Source organism: Chrysoperla carnea, chromosome 2 (genome assembly GCF_905475395.1).
Source record: "Chrysoperla carnea chromosome 2, inChrCarn1.1, whole genome shotgun sequence".
NCBI lineage: Eukaryota > Metazoa > Arthropoda > Insecta > Neuroptera > Chrysopidae > Chrysoperla > Chrysoperla carnea.
Window position 1 is genome coordinate 33,230,008 of NC_058338.1, and position 20,863 is coordinate 33,250,870.

General features: G+C 28.0%; 1 protein-coding gene across 2 annotated transcripts in view; it reads left to right on the plus strand.

The window, feature by feature from the left end:
• The window catches only part of LOC123293409 (SEC14-like protein 1), a 51,556-nt gene that overhangs the window by 28,926 nt on the left and 1,767 nt on the right, over positions 1 to 20,863 (plus strand). For both annotated transcript variants that reach the window (XM_044874223.1, XM_044874224.1), the window contains exons 2-9: positions 13,657 to 13,806; positions 17,312 to 17,443; positions 17,514 to 17,643; positions 17,876 to 18,085; positions 18,797 to 19,111; positions 19,173 to 19,261; positions 19,893 to 20,151; positions 20,736 to 20,857. In XM_044874223.1, coding sequence (XP_044730158.1) covers positions 13,657 to 13,806; positions 17,312 to 17,443; positions 17,514 to 17,643; positions 17,876 to 18,085; positions 18,797 to 19,111; positions 19,173 to 19,261; positions 19,893 to 20,151; positions 20,736 to 20,857 — 1,407 coding nt within the window. The remainder of the gene's footprint in view (positions 1 to 13,656; positions 13,807 to 17,311; positions 17,444 to 17,513; positions 17,644 to 17,875; positions 18,086 to 18,796; positions 19,112 to 19,172; positions 19,262 to 19,892; positions 20,152 to 20,735; positions 20,858 to 20,863) is intronic.

Sequence of the window (20,863 nt, forward strand, 5' to 3'; positions counted from 1 at the left end):
TGTTTCGCCGGAAAAGCACAACTTTTGGTTGTCCGAAAAGTGCGAGGTTACAGTATTTTTTAGGCTGATCTTCAATATTTTTTCTCTCCTCAAAAATTACGATTTTATAATATTTAGATGATTTCATATAAAAATAACTTTGGGTATTGGGCTATACTCTTCGACTTACTTGCTCCAATTCAATAATCATCCGAGAATGTATTGCTTTTCCTACTAAATACACAAGGTTAGGTTAGGTTAGGTTACATTGGCTATCTACGAAGGACACACTTAGGCTATAGAGCCCATTGTGATACCATATATGTGTTTTACCACCTTTTCGCTGATAATTTGATGTATCAGCTCCTCAATTTCAGAGGCTGAGTGTACCTCCTTCATGCATATACCATGCACTACTCCAGCCCATCACAACTATTAATTAAATTAATTTTTGTTGCGACGGGAGGAATCGAACCCGCTACCCTAAGCATACCGCGGATACTAAATACACAAACTACTATAATAATTTTTAGTTCTTTTCAAGGGAAGAACGCACATGCGACTGATATGTAATATTTTAAATTTTACTAAAAAATCAACCCAAAGTTATTTAAACTGGACCCAAAATAGTTTTTAATAGAAAAATTTCAAATCCTTTGCCTGATATTTGTTATTTATCCAACAACAGCCGCACTATATAACATGCTTTTTCTTTTTTATAAATAATTTTAATTATAAACATTTATAATGATATTAATGAATTGTTATTATGATGATATTAATGAAACGTATATTGTTTTTATTTTATTTATATATATATTTAAATTTAGACTTCCACGTGCTAACAATGTGCTTCTTGTTTTATTTTATGACTTTTCAAGACTTTTTTTAAAATCATTTAAAGTCTAAAGTTTTAAAAACTAATTAAGGGATTACATAACACAGAGGTCTAAAAATGAGAAAATTAGAGGAAAATTTATATTGCAACGCAATTTTTTATATAGTCATAAACTTTTGTTCTTTTATAAAGAATAACGTTCTAAAAGAAATCTCCTACCCGAAAAAATTCTACATACATCCATGAGCTATTTTTAGTACTGTGCATTATGTAACATATACGGCCACACAAAATTACGCATTAGGATTTTGACAGTAGCAGAGCCACATTATTTGGAACTAAAACTAATCCGAATGACTCTTCTTTCCTTTCTAGCTGACATCTATTTTGAGCATAATACTGTCACTCATCGCTCTGCGTCACTATTTTACCCACCACTATAGTGGTGCTTGCTTATTATTCGGGGTTAAAGTTTCCACCTGGTATAAAAATATATTTCCAAATTTCTATATTCTATAATCGTTAACGCTTCGTCAATTCATATTTTGGGTATTCGGATTATCGAAACTCTACTGTATTTAAAAGGGTGACCCTACTGTATTTCTGTTACAATCGAACGATTTATTACGTGCTACAATATTATCTTTGAGAATAAATAACTAAATTAACTAAATGTTAACTTTAATAAAATTTTAATGATTAAGTGTGTTAATATTAGTTTAATTAACAAGTTAACTAAATGGTAACAAGAAAATGTCCTTGAAATTATTCGATTTTATATTATCATAAAATGAAATTATATGCTTCATTTAATAATTATTTTCAAATTAGAAACAATTTTTTTTATAAAAGTGATAATAATGATATTTGAATATCGATTTTAATTACAATTAATATTTTATTTACAATTATTAATTTACTTCAAAAAAAGGAGAATGTTCTCAATTCGATTGATGTTTGTTATCTCAGCACTTTCGATTGGGTGATCCGATTTTGATGATTTTTTATTTGGAATCTGGTGCTTCCCGTGTGATCTCATTTCAATTTGGTACAGTTCTGACAATGGCATTTGTGAGGAAACCATATGCGGGTATTGAATACGATATAAGTTTTCAGATTCAATTAAAACCTCGCTCTGATTCATAGCTGGAAAACATTAGACGAACACTATAAATGCGCAAAGTACAAAATTTTGAATTTTTTGAAAATAAAAATTAATTTTCACATAGCTTTCGGAACATTGAAATACTTGTCATATTTTAGAGAATGTGCTTTCTCAAATCAAGTAAACATTCTTTACTAGTAAAGACAAAAATTTTAAATAAAATAAAATTTTAAAATATGCATGTATGTATAGATAATTATTGATTATTATACCATGTATGTATGAAATATACATAGTATATTAAGTTTAGTCCCAAGAATGTGACGCTTAAAAATAATGATGCTAGGAAAAAAATTTTGTCATAGATGTTCATAAAATCACCTAATTAGTCCATTTCCGGTTGTCCGTCCGTCCGTCTGTCTGTGGACACGATAACTCAAAAACGAAAAAAGATATCAAGCTGAAATTTTTACAGCGTACTCAGGACGTAAAAAGTGAGGTCAAGTTCGTAAATGAGCATCATAGGTCAATTGGGTCTTGGGTCCGTAGGACCCATCTTGTAAACCGATAGAGATAGAACAAAAGTTTAAATGTAATAAATGTTCCTTATCAAAAATTAAACAACTTTTTTTGAAACATTTTTTCGTAAACATCACTGTTTACCCGTGAGGGCGCCAATAAGGCGGAAATTTTATAATATGTACTATACTTGATTATCAGTTATGTATGTGTCACATGTTTGTATGTGTAAATAAAATTATTAATTATTCCAAAATTACAAGTATTGGTTTTTTCGATTTTTTTGAATTTTTTAAGGGGTACCCCTTTATACAAAATCGAGAAAATTTTTTTGTCTCTGATTTTGATAAAACTCTGTTTATAAGATAATTTTGACCCAAAAAATTCAAAAATGGTATTAATATAACGGTTGGGCAACTAGTTTCGGAGATATCGTGCCAAAATATGGGATAATGGGTAATATTTCAAAAACTATGCTTCCAATCATCAAATGAATACGATTTTTGAATTTTTTGGGTCAAAATTACCTTATATACTAAGTTTTATCCAAATCAGACACCATAAATTTTTTTCGATTTTTTGGAATTTTTTTAAGGGGTACCCCTTTACAAAAATCGAAAAAATCGAAAAAAAAATGTTGGCTCCGATTTCGATAAAACTCTGTTTATAAGTAATTTTGACCCATAATTTACAAAAATCGTATTTATATAACGATTAGGAAACTAGTTTCGGAGATATCGAGCCAAAATATGGGATAATGGGTGATATTTCAAAAACTATGCTTCCAATCATCAAATGAATACGATTTTTGAATTTTTTGGGTCAAAATTACCTTATATACTACGTTTCATTCAAATCAGAACCAATAAATTTTTTTCGATTTTTTGGAATTTTTTTAAGGGGTACCCCTTTAAAAAAATCGAAAAAATCAAGGAAATTCTTTTCTCTCCAATTTCGGTAAAAGTCAGTTTATAAGGTAATTATGACCCATAAATTACAAAAATGGTATTAATATAACGGTTAGGCAACTAATTTCGGATATATCGAGCCAAAATATGAGAAAATGGGTGATATTTCTAAAACTATGCTTTCAATCAACAAATGAATACGATTTTTGAATTTTTTGGGTCAAAATTACCTTATATACATTCAAATCAGAAACCATAAATTTTTTTCGACTTTTTGTTTATGTACTTTAGTTTATGTATATGAAATATACCAAGGTATACTAAGTTTTGTCCCAAGTTTGTAACGCTTAAAAATATTGATGCTATGAACAAAATTTAGGTATAGGTGTTCATAAAATCATTAAATTAGTCCATTTTCGGACTGTCTGTCTGTCGCCTGTCCATCTGTCATCACGATAACTCAAAAACGAAAAAACATATCAAGCTGAAATTTTTATATAATGCATCTAAGTGAGCAGTATTATATACATGTGTTCTCTCCCACTCTATGCAGGCACACAACAGAAGAACTGTTGTATAGCTGAAAAGACATCGAAGCGACGATACAAGTCTTTTTTTGCAATTTCATAAAACATCTATAATATCTCTTACTTAGATGCATTGCTTAACGCATGTACTTTGTCATAATCGCGATATTTATATGCCTAGATGTAAATCGAACTAGTGGTATATGTGTGACATGTATGTATGTGTAATGTGAAAGAGTAATCAACACTGCCTATACATGGTATTTCAACAATTAACTCAGTCAATTGTTTGTTTTCACTTCTTATTGAACTAAATTTTGGTCAAAATATATACTACATTGGCTATTCAACTGATAATAAAATGTGACATGCTCTGTTATCATGAACTTTTGAGTAGTTAATTTGTAAAGTTTATTTTTTCTTTCACTACGCATTTAATTTTGTACTAATCAAATTAAAGATAAATTTTTTTCATACACAAAAATCCTGTTTTAACCTTTGTGTTTAATTAAATTACATAATTTCACTATCTCAAATAAAAATCAAGGATCTTTCCATAAAATATGTATTTATAGAGCTCCAAAATTTTATTATTAACTTCTAGAAGTTAATTCATAAATTACTTACACACAAAATTTTAAGACCAAAATGTAATTAAAAATGTTAAGACCACTTTCGTCCCATACCAAATTTTCAATAATACCTCTCCACTCCGTGACACCTATCGTATACGGAAAGTTTTTGACCCAGAAAGTTGAATATCCTGGTGTATGTGATGAAATATACGCCACGACGTCTGACGTATCTTAAACTATCTCAGAATATTTAAAAACTTGACTGAAACAATTATGCAACCACCTCGAGAGTATACTCTTCTCAAACAAACAAAATTTTCAAAATTGGCGGAGAAATCGGTGAGCATACATAAAAAATTCATACAGTCGACTATACATCTTCTTCTTTTTTGAGGTTAAAAATTATAAAATTAACATAATTTTGACCAATTATTTACAAATGGGATTTTTCTTTATATGCATTTTGAAAAATAAAATAATTCAGTCATAAATTATAATCGCTGCGAATATCTCATTAATACCAAATTTCATTTAAATTGGTTCAGTAGTTTAGGTGTGATTGCGTAACATACAGACAGAGTTATTTTCGCATTTATAATATTAATAAGGAAAGTTCGGATTTTTATTTGGTCTCCCTGTAATATAAATTCTAATAAAAATATCATTATTGATAATCGTGTATTTTAATACCAAAGTTAAGTCAGTAATTTATTTGCATATAAAAATTTATGTATTTTAATTTGAATATAGAAAAAACTAGTATTGTTATGTAATTAGAAATATACTTTTTTGTATATATATATTTACGACGAGACGCTATAAATAATTGATATTTCCGTATTAATTGAATCCTTATATAAATGAATAATGTTCTTCTTAATATGTTCTTGTCAAGGTTTAAGTCCCACTAATAACTGTTATGTTTGCGCAACTTCCGGTGTGATACTTTTTCTCGAACCAATTTATTAATGTTAATGTTGTATGAAGTTTGGTATGGTATTACAATAAATGGAAGTTTTTCGAGACCATTTATCTATCTAAGGTTCTAAGGGATCAGATGAAATTTGTATGTTATACTCGAAGGCTTTTAACTTTCAAATATTAAAGATGAATATGATAATTAATATAAGACTCATATAAGATGTATTAGTCTTAGAGACGGTTTAAGGTCGATCTTCACCTATCTGATAGCCAGATGAGACGTACTTTTTATGAGATTTTATTAATTTTTAAACACTCTTATCATTTTTAAACACGCTTTTCTATCAAATACACAATACAAATTTCGTTTGGTTAACATTAGTTACCTAAACATTCGATATACAGTCTCAAGCAGCTGAAAAATTACAATAACTTTGCTATACAGGGAAGTTAATCTGAAAGACATACGCGATTGAATTGACATATAATTTTTATTAGAACCCGCTGATTTAATATGGTAGATTCCCTGTAACTAAATAAATATTTAATTCGAATTAAATATTCACCTATAAACGACGTACATCACATGTTTAAAATGAATAGGTGTTTATGAAAGAAAGAAGTGTGGTATAGAAAATATAGGTATTAATTTTCTATTTCCATGCATAATTAACGTAAGTGGAAAAATTAATTTTCATGAATACGATATTTAACAAAACATGCGACCTTGTTATGAATTTAATTTATTTATGCAATTTAACACATAAATAATTGCACACGAGGTTGTTAAAAATCATAACTGATAACTGAAAATAGGACATTTAATTTGGATTTGTTTTTATAGACAAGTTGTTGCTGTTTAGAATAGAATTAACTAAACTTATTAAAAAATCTAATTTAATCTTTTCAGATTTTTGAAATAAGAGAAAAGTTAATATATTTAATAGACTAGAATAAAAAATAATAGAAAAATCAGTAGAAAGTTTTTCAAATATGATTCTGTGTTAGTTAAAGTCAACTGAAATTTAACCCTTGAAAAAAGTTACGTCTTTGATAGCAAATGTCTTTTTTAATTGACGATTATTCTTAAACTCAAGGGAACGATTATTCTTAAACTTTAATCAAAATTTTATTTCATGAAAAACAACTAAAAATTTAAAACTGGTAATAAACAAATTAAAATATATTTAAATTTTTGTAATTAATAATATATTAGACAATTAATAAAACTACTCTGTAGTTATTAATAAATTTTTCGAAAAAAAGAATTTCACTTGGGAATATGATAAATTATGTTTACTATAATAATTTCAACATTTACTGGTAGATCCAAAAAATAATAATTATAAGTTGATATTAATTAATGTTACGTAAAAATTCCATTTTAAACAGGAATTGATTTCCACATTTCCTTACATTTACACATACAATACTAGTTTTTTCAGTGTTTATTTTTAAAAATAAAATATAATTATTTTAATTAGTACCTATAATTTTCTTAAATCCCTATATATGTATTATGTATAACTAAAAAATTTATAGTTAAACATCTACGAGTATTCACATAGTGTAGTTCTGGAGGGCAAATTATAGGCGTCCACCGTAAAAATTTCATAATTCGTTTACCCGTGAGAGCGCAAATTAGGACAAGAGTTTGGTGTCCAATTTCTCCATAACTATGAAAGATAGGGAGTTGAAAATTTGCTGGTACCTTCAACTGATGGTCTTGTGAAAAACGAAAAAAATTATAGAAAATAATTTCGAAATTTTCGAAAATGCAATAAATGGCAGTCGAAAGGCCGTCATAATTAACCTCTTCTTATAAAATAATGCAAGCACTGACAGTCAATACTTTTCACACAGGGTATGTTAACAATTAACTGAGTCAATTGTTTTATTTGTTTGTTTTCACTTGTTTTAGATAGTATTTTATACATTTGATACAGTGATTTTTAAATAAGACGAATTATTTTTTATGATCGGTGAATAAAAATAAACGTTTGTGAAATCATTAAAAAAATATAATAAAAATAAACAGACATGCAAATTAGTGTGTATTTCACCTATATATGATACGAGTGAGTAATTTAGGAAGAACAGTTTAATTAAAGTAAGGAAGTTCATTGTCATAGCAGTAAAATTACTATTATTATTATTATAAATAAAAGAATCGGCTTAATAATATATTCAACTTAACTCAATGTTCAAATAAATATATCAGCAAGGTCAATTATTTACATTATCGCTAATATAATATTGTACAGATTGGTCTCTGTAAATAGTTTTATCTAATCGGGCTTACAAAATATTTCATTTAAATTTTACATAGATGACCCGTGTGTCATTTTCGCACATCAAGTATGTACCTGATTTACTATCAAGTAGGCACACAGCCTTCGCGAGGCAAAGGACTATATTATAGGCTTTTGTCCTAAATTTGAAAAATTGGTTTATACCTACGTTACATTAGTATCTGATTTACATCAAGAAAGTATTATTAAAAAAAATACTACTTTTTTAAAAACCACTTCAAATTTACTTATAAAACAGTGTACAGTATCATGGCGTCTTGAATGACACCAAACCGTAACATACAATCATTTTTGTTTATGCAAGTTTATATTTTTGTATATGTAAGCTTACATAGCCTTTCGTATGACTTGACTTAGTACTTTCAAAGTACATCTGATTGGTGTTTGCTTTCACGTAACCGGATGTATAATTTTAAAGAATTTATTTTTTTTTAAATAATCCTTATATTTTATAAAAATTAATTTTATGTTTTGTTATTTACACATCATGATTAATCATTAGAAACTTTTATCCAACCGATTTATTCTTAGTGGAAAAAAGTCTATTCTGTCTACACAGGTATGTTAAAAGTTGGCAGAAGTTTCTAAAAAATTTTAAATGTTGTATTTTCGACTTGAAAACAATAATTTTGACTTTTATATTATTTCTCCGGTAATGTTGAAAATTACCTTGGAAATAATACCACATTCATTAAAATTGATTAGGTATCACCAAATTGAGAAATAATAAGAAAATATTGATTTTAAACTTACCTCTCATTATAAGCTACAGGTCTAAATATTTCATTAAGTGTCATGCAATACCCAAATATTGTTTAAAAGGTTACACTGATTCAAAATATTATTTTAGATCCGTTTTACATGAAACCACCTGTATACTGTGTGTTGATAAAAATTAAAAACATATGAAAAAGTTTGTTTTAAAATTAAAAAGTATTCACGTGTTACATACATACTTATAGAATTCAGATGAAGCAATGCTTTTATTATTTATATTTTTAGTTTTAAATATTTGTATTTAATTACCGTTAAATTAAATCACACTACTAGCAAATTTTTATCTCAAACAGTTGCCATGCTTACACAAAGTTACAAAGTAAAGCTTTTTCAATTATAAAATTTTTTATGTTTGTTTTACTTCTATTATAATATGGGCTACAAAGTAATACTGGCGTGTGTTAATTTTTGGACTTTAGAAGTGGAAAGGTAAATTCAGCTTGTTTCAGATATACTGCTTTATAAGAAATGAGCGTAGGTATATTTTTACATAAATTTTAACTTTTTTCAAATTTCATGATTTATTTTTGACTAACGATAATACCCTATTACCCCTTATTTTTTTATGCATAGATAAAGTTTTGTACGTTATGCGTGTGATAACGCATTATTAACGTATACTTATTTACTATTAAAAAATGCAAAAAATACACGATTATGCATTTTCTCATAACAAAGAAGACAATATAACAATGAATAAACTACCTTTGGTGTAATATATACCTTATTTTATTTAGGCGCCAGCAGAGTAATTTCTAATAAGTAACCTGACAATGTCTTTCTTATGAATATGAAAAGAATTTCTTGATCTATTCAAGAATGAATAAAATACATATTTACTTCTTTACTAGTCATAACCATTCAATCAATCAATCAATGGCAAGTACCTACCTAGTTATTGTTAACCTAGTAGCTATAATATACAAGGCTTTCAATTAAATATTTACACTGCCTAAATTTTTTAGCTAAGTTAAAATAGTTTAAGTTGATTCTAATTCTATTTTAATCCTAGTTTTTGACAAGAGTTTTGCTCCTAACCTGTCCTATTTTCATTTCCATCGATGGATACGATATAAGTAATCTGTTAAGCAAGTTTCCATAAAAAGATGAAAAAAGTGATTCAATAAAATAGTTTTCCCTTCCTTGTAAATGATCGCATCATTTTCTTGGAGGTTGACCAAATCCTGACTGGATGACTAACTTCTTGATGAAGCAATCTGTAATTATCTCATCTCTATATATTATAAATTCATTCCTATATCGATTTCCGTTGTCATTTTGAGAATAAATTTGTCCATCCCCGAGAAGGGGTGTCTCCCACCTCTTTGGCAACATCGCACAATTTTTTGTTTTTAACTTCTTTAATTAAGCTTTAAACAATGCAGTCGCAGAGTTTCTATAACGATTCATTGACTTTCCCTGGATTCCGAATATATTAAGATATTTATACCTGACGGCTCTCTGTTGAAGATGTAGTTACTATTTACCAGTATTAGAAAAAAGTAATTAAAAATTTTAATTAATTAAAATAAAACAAATTGGGTAATAGATATCACTAATGTATACAGGGTGTTCTATTATTGACGACAGACGTCTTCACTTCCTGAATAAGCTGAAATAAAAAAGAATAAAATGCTCTTTATGAAATTTGAATCTGAAACTTAATTTACGAGATAATTAACCAAATCAATTAATAAAAATTACATTCATTCAAATAAGATTCATCGAATAAAACACCGCTTAAAGAGGGAATGTGTTTTATCATAGTGTAGAGGAGTAACCTAAACGCAAAATTACTACAAATTTTCTTCTTTTTTTCAGCTTATTCAGGAAGTAAAGAGGTCTGCAATCAATTAAAGATCACCCCTGTATACCAAATTAAATATTTAAAAAAAATGCATACTTAACAACAAACAATATGTTTCAAAAATTTGTTGAAGGTTGTTATTGAGTCTTGTTGAGAATGAACAAAGTTGTTTACCTTTATTATATATTAACATTCTAATAAATAGACTGTTAGCCACTAAACAACTACAGGTAAGAGATACAGCTGTTTGGTATGTGTACAAATGTGCAATACAATACAATATGTGCCACTATGTATGATCACATTACACACATGCATGTGTGTTGTATACAGAGTGCTTCTTTAGATAAAGTTATAAAAACAAGTTACTAAATACTTGGCGAATGGCGAAAAATTTCAGGACGTTGACATTATCTCTCTATATACACACGGTGTTCTATAATTGATTGCAGACCTCTTCCTGAATAAACTAAAAAAAAAAAGAAAAACCTCTTTACCAAATTTGGATGTGTATTATCATAGTGTGAAGGAGTGACATAAACACGAAATTTCTAACGAAATAACTAACTGTCTTTTTTAAAATTTTTCTATAAAATAAATATGTTTAAAATGATAATAATAATTAGTTCTAAATCTTAAAATTTCGATAGAGTATCAGAGATACTTATCTTTCATCAAATTATTTTAGTTGATATAAATATTATCAAAGATAATAAATGAGAACTCTAGGATATTTCGAATTAAATTTCGATGGCCCCCAATTTTCTTGTTATATAAATACGTATTTATATAATAGAAAAAACAATGGTCTAGGAAATTGGGACAAATCGAACTTTAATTATTTTAGTTAAGTTTTAACAGAATTAATAATCAAAATTTTAAACCATAATTTGAAACTTTGACTGTTCGAAAGTATACTTCTTGTGGACAATAAAATTGCAACACGAGTATACCTTAAAGGAATTATTTCCTAAATCAAACCTAAAGTATCGACTACTTTCGTAAGCGCTGGATTATACTAGGAATCGGCTTAACTTGAAAATAACTAGCTTTATAAAAACGAACAGTAAGTTTTTCCATAAGCACCATGTATACAAAACATATTATTCTTGGTCATATGATAATAGTAATAACAAACACTACATTGTCGAGGTTTCGTTGATATATTATTATTTTTTGTTTATGCAAAGCTATACAAACAAATTTTGATTATAAAACAATTTTATTTTAATACAAACATTATTTTATCTTATTTAAAAAAAATGTATTGTTTTTGAAAATTATATTTCTGAAAATGATTAATATACAAAATTATTTTGGTTATCGCTGATAAAAACTATGGGAATTTTCAGTAACTCCTATCAAAATTATATTTATTTTAAAATATTTTTTGTAGACAGTTCTTGGCGCAGTTAGTTTAATTTTATCAATAAATTGTTTGTCAATTCATTTGGAAACTTTCCACATTATTTAAAAGATAAATGAGCAAAGTTATGTTTTCGATAAAATAAAATTTCCCGCATTATAAAAAATTCAAAAAAGTTATTTTATATTATTCTGGGATAACTTTATCAATTTTTGATCCAATTCGAGCAATCAGACCTTTTTTGAGATGTTAAGGAACAACTATTCATTAATTACGTAAGGGCCCGAGAAGGAGTGATAAAACCTTTATCTTTACGTAATATTTTGTAAGTCGAAATTTAATAATAGAAATCTAGTTACATTTTGGATGCCGAATGGTTTTCTTGATTCTAGAATGTATACTTCGAACTACATCTTAAACCAAAATTACCTGTTAAAAAAATAAAATATTTGTTACGCCAAACTTTAAGAAATCGAGAAATCTTATGTACCTACCCTTACAGGGGGATCAAAATCGCCAAAATCACCCTTACGTAAATAATTAAATCGGCCCTAATATGTATTAGTAGTTTTAATTTATTCTTGAAATTCCACCTTTATTTCGAAATACTGTGATTTCACTTGCATCTCGCTTTGCTCTCCTTTATTTAAGCTAAGGGATTATATGTCTAAGATGCTTTGTGTCAAAAATCAGCTTTGACTGGGAATACTTCACTTTTTTAACTCTCATTCATTGCGGTGATATTTATAAGTATTTATAAAAACTTGTCGAAGCTATGATGTATGTGGCCGCTCTAGTTTCACAACAAATTTTCATAAATATATTAACATAAATTTTATTTAGTTTATTTACCTAGACATAAATTACTCATCGATTACAAATTAGCTAATTCAGATTTTTTTCTAATAATTAATGAATCAGACATTTTAATTTTTCAATGCAATTATTATATTTTTCAAGGGTATTTGAAATAATTTTTTAAAATAATAATGTAACATAAATTCTAAATCAAACTGCAGCTTCCTAAATCCGAATTTTAAAAAAATATATGTTATTTTAATAGATACTATTTTTTCGAGAGAGGATTTCCTAAGCAATGGAAACCGGTCTAGCTAATTAATAATAATTTTTATAAATCTAGTAAAATAATTTGATTGTGGGTCCTGAAAGGGATACAATTTAACAAAATACATAATACAGCCCACAGGAATGCTTAAGTTAATTTGAATAACAAAAACATCAGTTTTTTATATGAATAACCACCATATTTCATCTTGTATATAGAGGTGATAAGTTTATTGCATAAAATATCTTTATTAAATATTTTATATAAACAGACTATTATTTTTTCTTACGAAACATGCAAAAAAAACATTTCTATGAAAAATTGCCATAAATAAAATCAAAATTTTATATAACATAAATTAGAGTAATTTAATGTAATTTATACAGAGAAATGTTGATAAATACAGGATGTATTTAAAAAAAAATGCCCAACTTTGTATTTCGAAAACAGAATGAAAAGTCAAAAAACGCGAAAAAACATTTCGGATTATTCTTAGAAGGAATGAGACATTTTTTAATAATAATAATAATAATAATGGGGTTTAACCTCCGTTTTTGTGACGCATGCCTAATCACAGAGGCCACCCACATCATTATTTGTTAATCTTTATTTAATCAATTACAAACATATACAATTACATTTTTTGATGTGGATTAATTATAAATTGTTCACACTGCCGCTGCCTGGTTTCGAACCCGCAACCTAAGTCTAAATAATCCTACGTTCTAAAACTAGCGCTTTAAACCGCACGGCCATTTAGACTCTGAGACATTTTTTAAATTGACTCTGTATGAGCATGAAAGTGCCCCTGCGTATAAAACTAAATACTATATTTTCATTTCTGTTTAAAAATATGAGGCTGGAAAATTTTTAAAAATCTCCTATATAATAGATACATTTGCATTACGAAATTCTTTTTTTTCCTACAAAAAATAATCATATTATTTTTTTTCCAGGCATATGAACGTAGATTTCCAACATGTCCACATGTTCCTGACCTTTTAGATAGCACGATCACAGAGGATGAGGAATCTGAAGATAAATCATTTCACACTGTTGTACGAAGATGTAAGATAAATGTTGAAGCTCCCTATTTAGTAAAAAAGGTTTGTAGACAAAAAAAATATTTATTTTTTTAAGAAAATAATTTCTAAAATTAAGTGAAATCATAAAGTTTAGTCTAAAATGTGATTTCTCGCCCTGCTCGCCCTGTTGTAAAAATGGCACCAAAATTCTGTCTTAACATCAATGCGAAGTCATTCACCACTGTCGAGCTAACTAACTTCTTCCCTAAGTAGGTAATAACAGTTGATGTGGTATTTTTGTGGGTTTAGTTTTTTCTTTTTTCCTCGCACCACCGAAACGGTCGAATGAACTTGACTTATTGTATCGGCAGATTTCTGTTGGTACGCTAAAGAACCCTAAATGTTTAAATCGAAAGAGTAAAATTTTAAGACATAATGGATCCTTCATTTTTCAATAACAAGTAAGATTATTTAAAACGTATTTTTATCTATTCTTAAGTTTGTGATGCTAAAAATTCGGGAATTTTCAAAAATGATTTCAAAAATTTCATATTCTGAAACAAATATTTACATATTCAACATTAAACACTGTTTCCAGAATTATTCACATGAAATATTTATCTCTTTAAATCGTCAGAAAATAATTAATTGTGTAGCAATTGTATAATTTATCAACTATTGAAAGTTTGGGGGTGCTAACTTCACATAGATGATTTGGTGTTCATGTAAACAATTTTCATTTATGGTTAAACACGTGACTAAGTACCATTAATTATGACGAAATCAACACAATCACATGTTTTATGATTAATAATACATTTAATTGTTTTAACGGAAAGTAAAATATGGTTTTTATCTCTGTACTAGTGATGGGACGAATATTGTATTTTGTACATTCGCGAATCCGAATGTTTTCTCCAATATTCGCGAATGCGAATTATTTCTGCAATATTTTTATGTATTAAATTAATGCATCCAAATTTTTCATTAAAATTAAAAAGAGCTCGTCGAATAAGCTCATTTAAAACAAGTAAAAAGAAACAATTGACAGACTTAATTGTTGAAATACTATGTATAGGCACTTTACGAATTAATGTTTACGAAAAAATGTTTCAAACAAAAGTTGTTTATTTAATGTTATAAGCAATATTTTTTACAATTAAACTTTTGATCTATCGCCAACGGTTTACAAGATGGATGAGATGTATCCTACGAAGCCGAAGATTACTATAACTACGCGAGCTATAATTCCGTACGGGTCGAGCTAGTAAATCTTATTAGTTGTTTTTCATTACATACCCGTACATAATTTACATTTATTTTTTTAATCAAAACGGTTAGCAAAACATTCCCAACGTTTCATGCGACTGCAAATGATAAAAAAAATATATACAAATATTCGTCACATCACTACTCTGTACACAGACTCCAACAGTACAGTAATAAGTGTTAGGACTCTACGTAGACCAGTAAAACACAAATTCAATTATCACTAATTGCTAATTAAAACATGATTATCAGTATAAACACATAACTATATAACTGTAATAGTCTAAAAGAACTAGAAGAGAACTAGAAAACCGGAAATGGACTAATTAGGTGATTTTATAAACACCTATACCAAAATTTTGTTCCTAGCATCAATATTTTTAACCGTAACAAACCTGAGACTAAATCTAATATACCTTGATATAATTCATTTATACATTATATAAAAATAAGGAACAAATGTACAGTAACTTTTCGATTTCAGATATAATACTTTATTTTGTTTATAAAAAAATGTAATAATTAAACTTTCATATAATAAATTAACTGCATCTCAAATACGATAGATACCACGGGTTGCTTCAAAGTAACTAACGAGGGTAAAATTGAATGGATACACAAATAAATTTACTTCCTGCCTATGAATTAATAATTGGTCATTAAATATTTTTAAATATATTTTTAATTAACTGAATTCATTCATATTGATTTCTATTATCCGAAGAATACATAAAAAAGCATATGATATATAAATTATTAATTGAATTAAAAAAGGGAAACAGAATATTTATTGTTTAATTAACTCAAACCTATGTCATATTGAGTGATCCATTTTTAAGAATTTATCTAAATATTTTGTTCAACGAACCGTTTTTAGGAGTGATTAGCCTGATGTACCATATCATTGAATAATAATATTTCCTCTGATATCAACAATAAAACTTTCATTTATAAGTGTGAGTGTAAGCAAAGGAAAATCCCCACAGGAAATGGAACTATACACTTGCTCATTCCTCGATAGTGTTATTTTGGTTTGTCCAATCATTGCATAAGAAAAAAACTAAAGTAATCGCATAGACCAGTATTTAGCAGTAGAAAAAGGATCGAAACTCTGATCTTGACGTAACTCACATATGATCCTAACGCAACTTTTGGAATTCCTTCAAATAACAACTATAGTCGACCAAATCGTGTGGGTCGATCAAAATTCGTTTCCAAATGTCTACCAAATGCTTCGAGTTTTGGAATTTTTGCCTGTGGCAACAAAGCTCTCAAAATATATCTTAGGCTGGCAATGTCTGAAGATCGACTAAACGCTTTAATCTCGCTCAGATACATCGCGTTGTTGAGTTCTATGCGCACAGAGTTTTGGAAAATTTTTTTAATGTACCTCGCAGAATTAACTTGAAAAATTGTGACTAATATCACGTTTTGACATTATAAAATGTTCTCTTACTCAAAAAAATAGTTTCTTCATTTTATGGACTTTATGCATTAACTTGATGAACAATACTGTGAATACAGTAAATAATAAAGCTTATAATCCTACAGTTTCAAGTAAATAATAAAGCTAATAATCCTTCGTTTATCTCAGAAATGAAAAGACTTTGACCAAATATTTACTTTTTTCACTATTTATGTAAAAGAAACCACAAGTTAAAACAAAAAAATTTTGTACTTATTTTTAATGTTTTGTTTTAAACTTTATCATCGTATATCTCTCGAATAGTCTTTGACTACGATTTACGCCTTTGACTTTGACAAAGATTAATATGAACTTTTTTCGTTATTTTTGTGCAATGAAAAACTAAGAGCTTATTTTCTTTCATAATGAATAAAATGAAACTCCTCCGCCAAATGATTCATCAAAATAACAAACGAGACCAATACGATAATTGCCTGATGTCGAATTTGCCATACGCATAAAAATGTAAAACTAGATTTGATGTACCAAGTACCATGACAAAATTTGAAAGAGAAATTAAAATTGATTAAAAAACGAAAAAGTTATAAATAAGCATTCAAAGACTGTTGTCCATCTCCTTTTAGCAAACCAAAGTTTTATATATATGTCTATAGTGTTATCGGACAATGACGTCACTAACCTGTATCTTCTTCTTTGTTTAATTAGGAATTTTAAATGTTCATATTTTGCGTACTGCTAAAGATTTTCAAAAACCAACTTCACTTTTCCGTGAAATGAGAATTCATCACCTAAAATGTTAAAAAAATTTAGTCAACATGCCTATTCCTAATATAAACAAAAAACCGTCTGTTGTAAACTAATTTAAATGCATATTTTCAATTTATTTTACAGATTGTTGGTGTTGATTGTGTATATTTTATACAAAAAAATATGTTAAATCGTCGTGAACGGGTTCTTGAAATTGACGCATACAACGAATCATTTGCAACTAGAGTTATCATTAATGAAAAATGTCGTTATTTCGTAAGTGCATTTTATTAATTCAATAATTTACATCAAATTTATTTAACACCAAATATTTTGTTTAAATTAGGTTCATCCAGAAAATGCCGATTGGACATGTTTTGAACAAAATGCTTCTCTTGATATAAAAAATTTCTTTGGTTTTGAGAATACAGTCGAAAAAATTGGCATGAAACAATATTCACAAACAGTTGCAAAAGGTAATAACACAATTTGTTGGACCATGCACTTGCCGATTTTTATTAGATTTTTAAAACTCGTGTCTAACCAGACCTCCCACTATAAAGTTCGAGAAAATAGAAATTTTCATACGAAGATTTTGTGTTTAAAAAAGCAAACAAGAAATGAATCAGCAATTAAATTTAAAATTATTAAAATTATAAAAAATACTGTTTTCAGAAAATTTTACAAATTTTATTATTGGCTTTGCAGGAAAAGAAATAATTGAATTTTATATTAAACAATTAGCTGATGAAGGTATTACACACATACCAATATGGGTACCACCGGATAGTCCTGGAAATGGTGAAGTTGAAAATGGTTTAACATCAAGTGAAAATTCGAATGATTTACAATTAGGTGCTTCGGCATCGAATCTAATTTCACCACAAAATGGAGCTACTAATAATAAACATTCTGGAGGTATGTATTATTACAATATTGTGTGTTCTTGGAACTATTTCCAAGAAACGTATGCACAACTGATCAAAATAACAGTATAAAAGCTCTAAAAAGAGTTTCTAGTAATTTGCCAGATGAACTAAATTTAGGACTGCCTACCTTTAAAATAATATTTTTGCAAATTATAATTCTGTAAACAATGAATGATTTATTTCAATATTTTGATGTTGTTTACCCAGACATATGCGATTAGATAGTTATTTAATATAAGACCTTTAGAAAATAATTTATTTTTTCTTGGAAAAAAACTTTTTACTAAAAAAATTTATCTTTGGATTTAAAAAAAAAAATCTATTTTACAATTTTTCAAGCAATTATTCTTCTTATTTTGGCAATTTCAAGATTATAATTTCTGAATTGTTTTAGTAATTTATCAAATTTCTAGCGTAAAAAGACAAAAATTCCATCCTAAGCAATTTCATTCGATATATCTTGACCAAAATGAACCAGATTTTTGTGTTTTTTTTTTTCAAGAAAACCAAGAAGATTTACTGCTATATGTACTATAAAATTAATTATTCAAAAAATGCTCCCGTTGAGTTCATATTGTACTCTCTCCTGCAAAACATACTGAATCCTCATTTGCTCTCTGCGAATTGAATCTATTCGGAACGTCTCAGCGAATTAATTATATTCATTATCAGAAGTAAATATAAACATTTCTTTTTCTAGGTAAAAGTGTCCAATTTCAATTGGAAGCTGATTATATACAACGTTATTTAGGCGAATTAACTGTATTACAAGAATCACGTTTAGTACAATTACGTACATGGGTCGCTGAATTATTAAAGGGAAAAGTGCCAAATGATACAACTTTATTACGTTTTTTACGTGCACGTGATTTTAATGTTGAAAAAGCACGTGAAATGTTATCACATTCGCTTGTATGGCGTAAAAAATATCAAGTTGATAAAATTTTATCAGAATATGAATTACCAAAAGTTGTTGTTGATTATTTTCCTGGTGGTTGGCATCATCAAGATAAAGGTACTTCATATTTTAGCTTAAAATAAATCATTTTTATTCATGTATGTTTTTTTTTTAATAGTGGGTCGACCTTTGTACATATTACGTTTGGGACAAATGGATGTGAAAGGTTTATTAAAATCTATTGGAGAAGAAGGTCTTCTAAAATTGGTAAGTAACATAATGAAATGGGGTATTTAATTGTTTTGGATCTCGCAATAAAAAACCTTTGCATAATCTTTGTAAAAGTTTGTTATTTTTCATTGAATGAACTCTTTTCCTGAAATTTGCAAAAATTGTTCACTAGGTAAGCGTTAGTGTTTCAAGTAGGTTCAAACAGTTTTTAATGCAAATAACAATAAAGTATTTAAATCGGGATTCATAACTCATTCTTGAAATTTCAATTGAATTTGTTATTTTTCAATTTAACAACCAAAGAGTTTTATAATCTTCATTTTATAACTATAAATTTTATCTGTCTATCATCCTGTTCCCCTATCCCAGCCACTGGTTGACCTCGCCCTAGCCGAATAATTTATGCCATCAACAGATTATGTGTGATAGCTGACTGGCTCTGTCTTATAAAACATTGAAATCGTTCATCAGTAGCAGTATTTTCAAATATTGATTCTTTGATCAGATTTTCTACAGCATCTCCCATCGAAAGTTCTAGAGACACCAATGTCTGATCTCTTATTCCTATATTGTAGAGTTATTCTTCCAATCAGAGCCGCTAACCTTGAATTTTTCTCCGAAATTGACTGTTGGAAACATTTTTTATGATAATCGTTTTTTTTTTTAGACGCTACATGTTTGTGAAGAGGGTTTACGACAAATGGATGAAGCCACCAGGGTATTAGGTAAACCAATATCAACGTGGACATTATTAGTAGACTTAGAAGGATTAAATATGCGTCATTTATGGCGACCAGGCATTAAAGCTTTATTACGCATCATTGAAATTGTAGAAGCTAATTATCCCGAAACAATGGGTCGTGTATTAATTATACGAGCTCCACGAGTATTTCCAATTTTATGGACTTTAGTTAGCACATTTATTGGTAAGATTCAGTCAATTTTAGTAATCTTTAAAATAGAAAAGCAATTTAATCGAATTGATAATTTAAACTGACTCAATAGGTTTTTGAAATTCGTTTTACAATAAAAAGTATTAAAACGGATTCAATAAGAGGTCAAATATATCAAAATTACAGAAATGTATACAATAATTAAAAATATAAAATTCGTAGAGCAAACAAATTTGAATCCGAAAACACAAAAAGGAGACCGAACTCAAGCGGGTGAATCGACAAAATTTGTCAACGAAATGGCAGAAGTTTTTGTACCACTAGTGTTCCTTTTGTACTTAAGTGCCTTGAACGAAAAAAATACGAACACTTACAAATATACGATCGAAATACTACATAAATGCGTCATATTTTTAAAATAAACTCGCGCCTTACACTCACTCCATCACGCTTCACTGGTGCAAAAGGAACACTACTGACATTTTAGCCATTTGGTTAAATGAATTCTCCATGATACAAAAAATCAAAATTTAGAAAATTGTGTTGACTCCGTGAATCCAGCACAATCCATTCATGGATAGCCATCTTGATTAATTTTAAAAAATATTTTATTATAGATGAAAATACAAGAACCAAATTTTTATTCTACGGAGGTAACGACTACTTACAACCAAATGGCGGTCTAATTGATTATATTCCAGAATCAGTTGTTCCAGACTTTTTAGGAGGGCCATGCAAGGTAAAG